The sequence below is a fragment of the Magallana gigas genome, chromosome 7 (genome assembly GCF_963853765.1).
Source record: "Magallana gigas chromosome 7, xbMagGiga1.1, whole genome shotgun sequence".
NCBI classification, from domain to species: Eukaryota; Metazoa; Mollusca; class Bivalvia; order Ostreida; family Ostreidae; genus Magallana; species Magallana gigas.
The window spans coordinates 10,200,526-10,214,638 of NC_088859.1; the positions used below are offsets into that span (position 1 = coordinate 10,200,526).

Consider the following 14,113-nt stretch of genomic DNA (forward strand, 5'->3'; position numbering starts at 1 on the left):
TAAAAACATCATTTAAAAATACAAAATCACTCATATATTTCTTTATCAAAATGATTGAAAATTACGTTTAATTCTGCTGCTTTTTTTTTAATTTACGAACAAAATTTTTTTAAAAAGTACGCGGGTAAAATTCATTATTCTTCAAAACATTTAATCAATTCATAAGATGACTAATGATATAATAAATAATTAGATAAATAAATCAATGAACTTTTATTCATAAAAGGAGAAACCGAAAATCAAAAATAAATAACCAACCTAAGCGCATATACGACTTTTTTACTTGTTAGTTGATTAGAAGAACAAGCTTATATTTAAAAAAAAAAAAGTCAGCTCATCACAATATATGTGTTGGTTGTTTTTTTTTTTTTTTTTTTTTTTTTTTTTTTTTTTTTTTTTTTTTAATTACCCTTGTTTAATTGTTCGAAGAAATAATATGGTACACAAGTAAATCTTAATTGCAAAAATATGAAACAAATAGTATAAATTTTTAAGGTAATTGAATCGTATATCTTGATTTATATGGCATCGTTTTCAAAATTCTATATTTATAAATCACGTTGCAAACTTAAAAGTGGAAAAATTAGCAAGTAGTGAGTGACAATATAAACATAAAGTTAGTTCAGGCTCCATTTCACATTTTTCCAAAGTAACCAGCAATGATACCGACATTGTTCTGGTTGTGAAGACATTTCATTCTTTTTTTAAAATGTTTACATCATAATATCTCGCGTTTCGTAGAAATGTGCTTAAAAATATGAATATACGTAATTTTAAAACAAAATGGTATACACTAACTTTACACATGCTTTTAATACATAATTAAAATACCCCTTACCTATGATTTAGAACCCCATCAATCAAAGTAAAACTAAAACATTTCAGTTTTTCATCATATCATTGCATCCTGACTTCCGTTTGATATTTAGAAGAAGAAATATATAATTGTTTTAAGATCGTCAATTCTAACGGTATTAATTTAAAACTGATAGCCTTTTGGACGAAGGGAGTAATACATTTCCACTTTTTATTCCCTTCCTCTACAAAATTAAGTCAAGATTGGTCAGTTAGTTCCCTGGGAGAAGCTTATACATTGATGGTAATACATTGGAAAATTAAAGTTCAAACCGGCGTATTTTCACTCAAATGTGTTCTCACATGTTCATTACGTCGAAGTGAAAACTGTAGATAAGCATCGATTAGATGAAAAAGATTCGAGGTATTCCGAAATCCGTGTAAAAGGTGTTCCAAAAAGGTGTGAGAACAAGTGAAATAAACGATGATGACACATGAATGTTTTGAAGGCGCATGCTTAAGTTCATATTTGGGGTTGAAAAACCATGTATTTTATTCTATGTATTAATAAATGCCATAATTATCCTTTTATGTGAGAAATTAATATCATATCAGTTTTTGCAAATTATTGTCACGAATGGTCCGCAATAAACATGGCCGGAAAGTAAAAATGGGGGAAAATCCACTATATAGTAGGTTTTCCGTGGGGGTAATCTGGCTATAAAAAGGGGGAAAGCCCACTATATAGTCAGCTTTCCGTGGGGGAAAAACTGCTATATAGCCATTTTTCCGGGGGGAAGAACTGCTATATAGCCATTTTTCCGGGGGGAAAGATGGCTAGGGGGAAAAGGCACTATATAACACCGGAATATCCGGTTATCAGAAATACTGTCTTCCAAGATCTCGTTTGTCACAGAAAATGAATAAATCAAAGAAAAATTCTGAAATAAAATAAATAACGACCACGAAAGCTTTGTGCACTGCTGAATATCTGTCATGTCCGAACGGAGCATCAGCTGGGCTGGAAAACTTTCAATGAAGTCCACGATGAGATATAAATCATTGTAATATTTCTATAGGGATTATTAAATCAGCAAAAATATGTTTTTGTTTAAATTAATGTTTTGATGGAAAACTGGCACCAGCAGAATTGTTTTTCTCTGCTCTCTCTCTCCCTCTTTTTTTACATCTCTCTCTCTATCTCTCTCTCTCTCTCTCTCTCTCTCTCTCTCTCTCTCTCGGAAAAAAAAATTAATCGAGACCCCGTTTGAAATGACGACTCTAGATCTCCAACAATCCACGTTCCTCTGGGCATGCAGCCTTGTTGCTACATATACGTAATTTACGTGTGTTCGGATTGGAGTAGCGCCTTACTGTTTAGAATAGTCAAACTAACGTTTTATAACGTTTTGTGGGGTTTTGTAATTATTGATGAACAGCTGATTCTCTCCATGGATTCATATTATGTCGCAATCTCTTACACAAACACTAGAAAACAAATAAACTTGTTTCCGTGTGCTTCCAAATTACGGGGCAATATTCATATTTTGTGATTGGAAATCTCCATAAATCAAGCTAATGTAACGTTATGTCAACTGTCACTTATAGAGCCTTGAAATCATCGATATGTTTCGAGAGACGAACTTCTTTTGGAATGGGGAAATGCGTGCGTGTGTGTTGGTTGGGAGGGGGGGGGGGGGGGGGTGGCCAAAGCAACGATATGCTAATAAAATCTTTTTAAAAAAAACAAAAAACAAAAAACCAAATGGGGATCGCTGAGTTTCCGGGATCAAAAGTAGCGTAACATTTAATGCTATGGTTGTAATTATAATATTCATTCTGAACTACCCCTCCCAACTTTGTGTTTGATGAAAGGTAGAATTATGCATTTCTCGACCTTAAATTCTGAGTTTGGACAAGGCTGACTGTATCATGTGGACGACAATATAAACGGAAAATGCACTAAAGAGAAGTTCAAACCTGATTCCTGCTGGTAAGATCAGCTCCACTCAGATTCTATGTAAGCCTTGTCTTGGAAGCCATACTCCTTCGGGAAGGGGGTGGGTGGGGTCGAGAACCGAGTACTGTGTGAGAGTGTATGCAGGGCATTAGCATCCACGTGGAATAATGCTGTGGATTAGTGATTCATTTTATCAATTTAGAGGATTACATCTATGTTTAAATGAAGGATACTAAAAATAGTTACTTTTCACTATATACATGTATGATTTAGAATTGATAAACTTTATTTTTAATTTGAATATGTATTTTAACGCCATGCAAGCGTTTTATATATGCTAAGATGTCACTTCTAATAAATGAAGTAAACTTGTTAACTTTGACGATTATTGAAGCAATTAGTATCTTTTTATTCTATGGGGTTTAAAATACTATTAAATAACAACAAACTTTTTAAATCTTTAAAGATAACAAATTAGCGATATAGATCTAGAATCCCATTATTGTACTTATATCACTGTCTTTGGTTTATCTTAAAAAAAACATATATATTCATTAGACAACTTTAGAGAATGTCTCTTTTGATTGAACACTTATTCAGATATCCATTATCGCAGATATATCAGTCTTATCTGAATGTGTCGCTGTCACCATGGCTATAATATTCTTTCTGTCGTGTTTTGCTGCGTCCACTGATTTCTGATTAGTGTCCACTATTCTTTATCCTCTGTATTACTGTTTTTGTTTTTGTTTTTTGTTTTAACCAAATTATCAAGTTTTCTAATTTGCAGACAAGGATAACAACCCAACATTTCTTGATAATTATAGTTTTACATATACATTGAAGGTATGGTTTGAAGTTATTTTTTTTTCTTAATTAAAGATGCTCGTAAGATGAACACAATCCTTTCTTCATAATTGATGGTATGATAAACAAAAACTTACAACCGCAGTAGAGGCTTTGATTAAAAACGCAAAACATTTCTGGAAAACTCTGAAGAAAACTCTGGGAATCCTAAAAAACGGAAGGTCGCCATATTATCTTGTTTTCTTGTTTCTTGTCACCTCCGGCCAACTGAAAAACTTAGGGGGGATCAAGCTTGAACGAGGCCGGGCCTATTTATTTCTACTCTAGATATTATTTCGAGGAAATTTCGTATATCTAGTTTTACTTCTATATCAATCATTTTAAGATCAAAGTACAATTTATTTACCTTCCCAATATTCTTAGGGGTCGTCTCGAAAATTAACAAAATTTAATATGGGGCCCTATGGGAGTTTGTTGAAAAAGCGCTAAATTTCTCATTTTCTCCATATTTTCTGTACATTTGTATACTAGGGATTTCTTTTTCTTCCAAATATAAGACAACTTTTCTCAATAGTCACCAAATGATGGAATATTAATAAACCTACTAATTTCGCACACTGTCTGTGTTATTACGTTGAATCATTCTTGATGCAAACTCTGCTCTCCTCCAAAAGCGGCGAACAGAACTTGTGGTTTGTTTGTGAAGGGGGGGGGGGGGGGCTCCGGTCACCGGCACTGATCGATAACTTTATAATGGACAATGGATATGCTAATATTTACATTAACTCTATATATTTGTAATTATAACGAAAACGGTATATGAATCACAGGTAATGTCCTCGCATACATTGAATTCGTCCTCACTCAATGACATCCAAACTCATGGTCAGATCTCTCTCTCTCTCTCTCTCTCTCTCTCTCTCTCTCTCTCTCTCTCTCTCTCTCTCTCTCTCTCTCTCTCTCTCTCTCTCTCTTGTTCCCTAGGTACGGCCTTACCATTTATCTCTTTCTCCTCAGACTCTCCCGTAACTCAATCAACAACTTACTCTCATCTATCATATCTCAATCATGCTCAATATACAGATGACAACATGCAGTTCTGCGAAAGAGAACATTAACTGAGGAAGAGCAAGGAAAGGTGACAAAGGAAAAGACATCGTCCGCACGTAATAAATGCCAATTGCACGGCAAGAGTAGGCCTCTTCGGTGCTCATCAAAATCGAAGTTGAACTCAACGTTTCTTATCCTCTTCAATAACTTATTATATATATTTGTGTTAATCCTCTGAGAATTAATTATTACGGATTAGTAGATGGGTTAACTTTCAAAGTTATTTTTTTCTTTCCTTTACTTTTCTATGTAAATAATAGATGTACATGTAGCTTCTTTAATTTTCAAATGCAGCTGCATGACGGTTTATGATATCTTATTTTTGCCAATGACTTTGTGACCTCTTCATATTATCGGTAACAATATTATTGGTATTAGCTTTTATTTAAAAAATTGTTGAATACATGTAATATTGCAAACGTTAAGTATCGAAAAAGTAAGTAATTTAAAAATCCTTGGCTGGATACGCTCTTCGAATAATGGGTACCGGTGTTTATGATGTAACACAAAATTGCGTATCAATTTGAGCAACCCACCTTTTGGCTATTATCACGACAATTATCGCACAGTTCACGAAAATAAGGCGCTAATAACAAAAAAAAAGATGTTTCGTCATCAATCCGGTCGTAAATGAGGCCAAGCATTATTTGGGCTTGGAAAATTTAAGTACAACGGTGCTTTTTTTTTCGATAAAGCATGTAATACTTTCAAAATATTAAAGATTTTGCTAACGTTTCTCACACTGATTTCGTGTGGAGGTACGTAGTCACAAAACACAAAATCAATGGCATTGAAAAGTTCCACCAATGATTGTGTCATAAATACATGTATGTTCCTTTTTTTTTTACCAAACATTATTCGGGCCGATTTTGTATCACCCTTATATGTTAATGCGATATTTTACATGTGTTCTTACCTTAAGATATATAAATATATATATATTTAAATTCATCACCAACCATGTATATTAGCGAACCATGAAAACCTTTCTTAGAATTGAAATTCTCTGAGAAGTTTCCTCTTTTTTAAGAAATGATGGTTCACAATCTACATGTTCACTGTTGAGTTTACTGAGAATCTTTTGGGATGTCCTAAAGGGATATACACACGATTTAAGTTGCTTAAAATTTTCAAATTGTTTTTTTCCATTTCTAACATCTAGAGTGGTTACAATTAATATTTTGTTAAAATTTGAAAGTCAAATATTGAGTTACATACCATATAAAAGGTTAGAAACATTTTTGGTTTGTAAATATAGCTCGATTATTGTTATTGTTTACATATTTGTGTTGTACTGGTAAACGTTTCAATCACATGTTGCTTTGTTTAGTTAATAGTATTCTTTATTAGCACATTGAATAAGTTTATCTTGTTTGCCATGAGCCATTTTGTCAAAAAAAGAAGACAATTTCTTCACATTACACTATTTGTAAACAAACATAGGACTGGATCTTTGTTTACATAACAATGAATTCTCGCTTGTGACTTGATTTCTGACATTTAAATTTTGGCCAATCATTCAAAATGAACAATAAACCATTTTGTACATAAAACATGAAAAATAAAATTTTGATCTCGAATCTTGTCAAGGTCTGTTGAAAGTTCAAATGATTTCTAAGAGGTTCCACTGATTTGAAAAAGATCTTTAGATGTATTATCGGTTTTTTAAATAAGAACTCGAGTTCGTCTTGTTAATAGTTCTTCGTTTATTTTGGTCTTGAACTACCGTAACGAAATACAATTTCTTCCCAAATCAAATAACTAAAAGAGTCATTCTATTCTTTCACATAGCAGTTACATTTGTCTAAATATCATTTCTGGTGACTTAAAACTATTGAACTGATAATATCCTGATTTGAAACATGTACACAAATGGTAATTTATGTAACTTTGTTCAGATCTATGATTGTTACAGTGTTGAGGTTACCTGGACAACATTTTGTTGGTTTATTCGGGAGATGTTACATCTAGTGTCTGACGTATTATTAATTACTTTAATAAATGATATTAGAATCTGGTAACAAGATTTCATCTTTGATGTCATAGTTCTGCTTTCAGAATAAAATTATCACGGTGTTGCGTTAACCTGGAAGATATTTTGTACGTTTATTCGGGAGATATTACTATAAGAGTCTGAAGTATTGCTCTTCGGAGGAAACAACAGCAGTGGTCGATAACGCGGGAAGTAATTTGAGTGTAATATATATATAGTCAGCTCCAGTATCAATCCACAGACAAGCCTGTGTAGTCTACAGAATGGGAGTCTCTGAAACCACAACCTCAAACTGCATGGTATGCGCAATTTATTTTATTTTTTACTAAATGTTAAAAATAGAGTTTTTTAATTTATATTTTTTAATTAAGATGTAATGTATCATTGATTAACCGTACTTGACAATTCTATTCTGAAAGCAGAACCATGACATTAAAGATAAAATCTTGTTACCAGATTCTAAAATAATTTTTTGTTAAATTCAAAATTTTTCTCAATTCAAAGGCTTGTCCTTAATTACATTTTTTCATCATATAGGCTACAAAACGTTTCATTAGATCATAGATTTATATGGATTTACTCAATGGAGAGATCATTGGTCATATTTTATATGTCATTATGTAAAAGTATTACCATTGACAATTTAGTGCGTGTATATATATATATATATATATATATATATATATATATATATATATATATATATATATATATATATATATATATATATATATATATATATATTTATACACACACACACACACACACACACACACACACAATGAATTTTTTATAGTTGTTATCTTACGTAGGATGACCGACCAAATCAAATCATATTTAATTAAAGTGCACATTATAAGGATTACATGATGATGAAGATGACGTAAGTGTTCTAAATCTTAAGTTGTTAATGTTTTTAAGATAATAATTACTGAACAATTTTTTTCTTACATGAGACAATGCACTACATTCTAAAACATAATGAAATTCATCGCCAATTGGATTGGCTGTACATAGGCCGCACTTGCGATCTGCACATGGAGTATTGTTCCACCTACCAATTTCTAGAGAGAGGTGATGGTTTTAATTCTATATTTAACAAACAAGTTTCTTAATTTTCGTGGTAGTAATAGTATATAGTCTTCACCACAAAAATTAGATTTAAAAATACGATATATAGCACCTTTTGACGAACTATCTAGTTCACTAATCCATTTTTGGACATATTGATCTTTAAGAATTTGTTTGACAATATTTTCTAACCATTTTACGTTAATAGGATTTTGCTGGTGCCATATATAGAATAAGCCACAGCTATCAAGAATGTTTTTTAATACAAACAAGCCACTTACTATTGATTTCACCTCTAGTGTAACAATTGTAAAGATACATATACATAGTTTTACATAACTTGTTCTCCTGAGATAAAATCATCTCTGCCCAAAATCCAATCGTTCTCGTATAAATTGTTATATATAATGGAAAACGACCTGTCTCCACATAAACCATAAAGCTAGGGGTACTACTTTTCAAGTTAAGTGTTTAAGAAACCTTAAATCTACACGCTTGATAACATCAATATTTTTGTAACCCCAGATTTCACAAGAGTATACTAGTAAAACTGGTAAAACAACCTTGTCAAATAAGTCTAATTGAATACCAAAGGACATATCGAAAAATCTAATATTTATAATAATACCATACATAGCTTTCTAGGATTGAGTACACAATTAAGTGTTTCTTAGCTTTACAAAAAGAGAAATTTAAACAACGTAAACAAAATTCTATAAGATTTTCAATATTTCCTGTAGGAAAATTATTTATCCTATGGGAATTATTTTCCTATGAGATATTAACTTTTAAAGGTAAATATGTCACCTGTCAGGTTAAACAAACTATAAACAAAAGTGGTTATGAACTCTCAAGAGAATGGTATATCATTTGGTATATGAAAGGCATGCGCGGATCCAGAAAATTTTTCCAGGGGGGTCCGAAGGATAATTGTGTTTGCCAGGGGGGGGGGGGGGGTCCGAGGCATATTTTCGCGATAATTTTACTATGTAAATTTAATAAATTTTCATTTTCCAGGGGGGGGGGGGGGTCGGGACCCCCCCGACCCCCCCCCCCCCCCTCTAGATCCGCGCATGTGAAAGGGTTGTAACACGGCTTGACGAGGGTGCGCTGTGCGCGACCGAGGCAACAGGTTAACAACTATTTTGTCGCATGGTCTTTGTTTCTAGATTGGATGGCTGAATTTAACTTATCAGGTTTTCAGATTCAGATTCATTTATTTCAATCACAGCGCCTAAAGAGACTATAAAATACATAAACATTTAAGATTTTCTAATTAGATAACAACGGCATACGTGAAAACACAAGTATAAAGAAAGGTATAGCCTTATGTTTTAAAAACGTGAAGTACAGAAACTACCGGGGAAGCATATTTTATTTATGATCCTTATAAATGAACATAATCTTGTTTAAAAAACCAGCGCTCACTATTAGGCACTACATGTTCAAAACTAGTTGTATTTTTTAATTTGGTATAACTTGCTGGAAAGTATTGGTTTCTTTCATGTTGTAAAGACAGACAATTAAGAATATAATGAAATTCAGTCCCAATTTCGCGTTTTGCGCATCTTGCACATATTCTTTCATTTCTAGGTGTATTACACCAACGTCAACTTCCAATGGTTAGGTGGTGATTACAAGTTCGTAATCTACTAAATATGATTGCATCTAAATAATTTTCAAATTCGAGATTTTCCTTGTATAGTCTATAATTCAAAGCTTTAGCAAATGATTGAAGTACTGATTGCTAATTTTGGTTGAATTGATCAATTAAAACATTTTTTCTTTTCACTTTTAATCACTTGGTATTTTAAATTTGTATTTTTTGTTTAAGCCAAATATTAGAGAGACCATAATGATTTAGTGTTGTTCCATGCAGTAGATTAAACCAATTTCTTAGTTCAATTTAAAGGCCAAGTTGTAGAATAATTTAGAAATATCGGTTTCTTTTCCAGTCAGTAATTTTGACCAATATGCAATCATGCGTGTTTTTATTTGAATTTTTAAAGGATATCGACCAAGTTTCCCATATATCATGAAATCTGGAGATGATTGTTTTAAAAGAAGCTATAATTTTCTCTCCGTCTGCCTCTGCTAAATACTAGTATTTTAGATTTATCTATATTCATTTTCAAATTCCATCTTCTGCAATAAATATAGTTTGATAGGTAAGGAGTGTTATTAGATAAACAGTCAACAGTGTTCTGAGATATATTTACTTCTTTGTATGTGTATTAAAAGTGACAAAATAACAATTAAATTTTCGTTTTGCATTCATGGGCTGTGAAGTCGTCTCACAATAGAGATCAAGAAATTTTTTTTATATTACGTATTTGTAAAATCTGCTCAACTAAACAATGATAGATATACTCAAAACGCGTGATGGCGTTTTTTATTTTTGCCCATGGCGTATAAATTGTGTATTCAAAGAAACTTGAACGTCGCAGATTTCCAATGCAAACCTAAGGGGAAATATATACACCCAAATAAAAATTATATATATAAATATCTGTATTCACAAAGCAATATAATGTAAGCCCGACCTCAAATTTAACACGAAATACTGCAATAATTAATAAAAATTACAAAAGATATCATATCATTGCGATTTGATCAATATCCTTTTTCTTGCAGGACAATAGCCTGAAAAATACACTTGAGAAATGTCTTGGTTTGAACAATGGCAGCGTGATGGCGGTGAGGCAAGAACCCCTCCTGGACTCCGACACCACGCTCGCCATCATCTATATCGTCATCATGGGGATCGCTCTCCTGGTCGGTACGTGTGGAAACGCTCTAATTCTCCTGGTTTCCGCTGTAATGAGGGGAATAAACAAGTCAGGGAAGGAATTCATCCTGAACTTGGCCATTGCAGACTTGTGTGTGACGGCCATTGCAGACCCCCTCTGTATAGTTGGTGTGTACACAGTTTTCCATCGGTATTTTCTTCATTTTCATCATTTGTGTAAGAAGATAAACCCCATAGATATTAACTCAGTAACAAATACATTTATGAAATCTTTATAAGAGTCTTCCAACACGAGACAAAATAACTTAAAAGTTATTAGTAAACATTCAACAATTTTATAAAATATTGACTGCATGCTTGTTCAAGTTCTATTGTCAATGCAATTTTTTTTTCAAAATTAAAGGCGTTGCTAAAGGAGAGCAGTTCTTTGACGACAAGATGTGGATGTGTGATTTTGTAGCCAGCATGTGTCTGACTGCCTGTTTCTGTGCCTTCCTGAGTCTAACACTTTTGACACTTTCACGCTATATATACCTTTGCCACAACCAGCTCTATGATAAACTGTTTAACCGTGTCACCTGCATTATCATGTGTGTTGTATGTTGGGTGACGGCCTTCCTTTTTGAGTTTCCTAACTTCATCGGATGGGGAGGACACTATTTTGACCAGAAGAACCACCAGTGTATATGGGACAGAACCGCGAGTTTGTCCTACACCATGTTCGTCTCCATCGGCTTGATTGGTGGACCCCTTGTAATCATGGCAATTTGCTACTTCCTGATTTTCCAACAGATCTGGGAAACCAAACGAGATATATACAAATTGGATTCTGAAAATCCACTGAGAATGAGAAAGGCATGGAACGAAACTGTCCGGTCTTCTAAAACTCTGTTCTGTATCTTCATTGTTTTCGTCGTTTGCTGGACGCCCTATGCCATCACAGTGGCCTTAGATGTACAGAACAACCTGTCCACCGAGATTCATCTTTTTGTCACTCTTCTTGCCCATTTCCATTCCAGCGTCAACTGTATCATATACACATCTGGAAACAAGAGGTTTCGGAAGGGACTTATGCGTCTAATTGGTTGCGCATCCTCTACCAAATCGTCGTTCACATCTAATCCGGACACCACCGCCAAGAGAACCGGTAGCACATCTTCTACCAGTCCTTCCGTGACCAGTGAATCTTACTCTCCTCACTTCAACAAGAAACATCCCATAAACACATTTTCCTCCGTTTGTACTATCTCCAGCTCCTTCAATGTTCAACTTTAACACGGTTTACTTTCATTTAAACGGCAAATCAGATATCATTTTAATATGAATTTGAAAGAGATGGTAGGACTGTAAGATAAGACAATATGTATTGTTTTAATATTATTTTCATCAATGTTATTTTATTAATGATTATTATGGTATCGTTAGATTGCTTTCAAAGGTCCTTAAAGTAATATTGTATGACCATATCGGTGAATCTGCAAAGGCAACAGTTCAACTGTTGAATCGAGGAGATAAAACTTTGTCATTAGATTATCTAAAATTTGTTTAGTTGTTTGTTAATATTGACATTTTTCAGTGTCTTTGTCTTTTATCAATAAGAATCGACTTTGTATCGTAAACTCCACAGCATTGATCAAAGACTATTTTAAATTTTTAATCGTGCAATTGATGAAATTTATATGGTTCTAAGTAAGAAGAAAGCATTTTTTTTTTTAATACTGTATCTAAAGAGATGTGCTTTTATCTTGCTTCAAAATAAATGTAGTAATGCTAGCAAAGTTGTTAAATACTCGATTTGTTTATTTATTTTTTTTAAATATTTGATCTGTCGTCCCATGTCTTATTGGCTTCTAATACCCCGTACTATATACATGTATATTTTTTTCATTATTGGCCTTTTGACAAAAAGTGAAGCTTTCTTGTAGTTTGGTTTTTAAACTTTGGGTTTTCCTTATTAGTATTGGTAAATAAAGTTTTGTTGAGACCATCATCTACCTTAGAAAATAGTTAAGCTAACAATGAGTGTCCACACATAAGAAAAATAAATAAAATCGGCATGTATTCAAGAATTTCTAAACGAATTACTTTCTCTGAAAACATTAACATAATCATGGCTATTATATGATTGAATAATTCATAGCTCATTAAATTGGCTGATATCCAACAATCTAGAAAATGGTATATTAACTTGCACGTGACCTAGACGGTTTCTTTACATAGGACAAAAATAGATCGTCCAATAAAATACTGCGTTTCTCCATATGTTCGGATATGATTTGAAACTAAAAAAACAACAATAATTGTAAACTGTTGCATTACTAAAGCGTAATTGGTTTGCAATGTTCATTTACTATTATAACTCTCTGGTGTTATCTTTAGATGTCAAACCATTGATCTTGCAAATTATTTCGATGGCTATAAGAAAATTCTTTTTTGAAAATTTCATTAAAATCATGGAAATTAAAAACTGAATAATATAAGATTGTAAATACAAGTATTATTCAAAACATACGCGAATGCCGCTATTATCTTTTCTTACAGATGTCAGAAAGCTATGCGATTTTACACAAACAAATCTATAAAATAAATTGATTTCTATGATGTTTCATGAGGGTATGTAAAAGTAGTCTTAAGGATGGCTTGTGGATCTGGATAATCAATATATTAAGCTTCTCATTGTCAAGGATGCGTTAATGATATGGTAATATCTATTAAGATTAAACTACAGTTTGATAATATTCAAAATATTTTCATCTACATTCATTTATATACCATTAATGTTTTATTGGTAAAATCCGATCATTTTCAAATATAAATTTTTCCCGCAATGTCTATTCAATGCAAGTGTTCTGTTACTAACTCATAAACGGCCAATTAAACCCAAACTGCATCTGACTACACCTCATATGAAAACAAGAACTTTGTGAAGAAGATTCATCGATTTCACCAAAGAACAAGCATAACTGATGCACCAATGGAAGTCAAAAAGAAAAAAGACAAAGAAAACAGTGTTACGTACATGCTTCACTTTAAACATGACAATATTAAGAAACCCACACATCGACAACAAATAATTCAACCAAAGGAAACAAATTTTTAAATGCTGACAGTTTTGATATAATAGACTTAAATCATTTACCAATTATTCATGCAGTTACCGAATTGTGTGTTTTATATATATATATATATATATATATATATATATATATAAAAAGCCAGTCGGATGAAATTTCAAAGAACTTTCACACATTTTTATACAATTGCAAGTAATTGTTGGTACAGTGGGTATACAATTTGCTGATCATTCATGCATACTAAATCAAGGGAATAGAAGTTTATGTATTTCAAATCTATTCTTATACCATATAAGTTGAAAAACACTGTTCTAGATAATGCGTTTAATAATACAGCTCTCGAAAACATAAATATATACTAAGATTATAAGTGGGCACACTTTTACATACGATATGGATATCCACATGGCAAAGTATAGGTCGAGGATTCATTCAAAATTCACTACTTCATTTTTTTTTTGGGGGGGGGGGTTACATCTATTACGGATGACAGTAGATGTTAAGACTATCTACTTTGACAGAAAAATAAATACGAATCATTTTAAATCCATAAT

General features: G+C 32.6%; 1 protein-coding gene across 1 annotated transcript; it reads left to right on the plus strand.

Annotated features, from left to right (window-relative positions):
* Positions 1-6,815: 6,815 nt before the first annotated feature.
* Positions 6,816-12,235, plus strand: LOC117684310 (melatonin receptor type 1C). The gene is made up of 3 exons (XM_034455900.2): positions 6,816-6,964; positions 10,371-10,653; positions 10,889-12,235. Exons 1-3 carry the CDS (start codon positions 6,929-6,931, stop codon positions 11,758-11,760), a joined length of 1,191 nt encoding a protein of 396 aa, XP_034311791.2. The 5' UTR covers positions 6,816-6,928; the 3' UTR covers positions 11,761-12,235.
* The last annotated feature ends 1,878 nt before the right edge of the window (positions 12,236-14,113 follow it).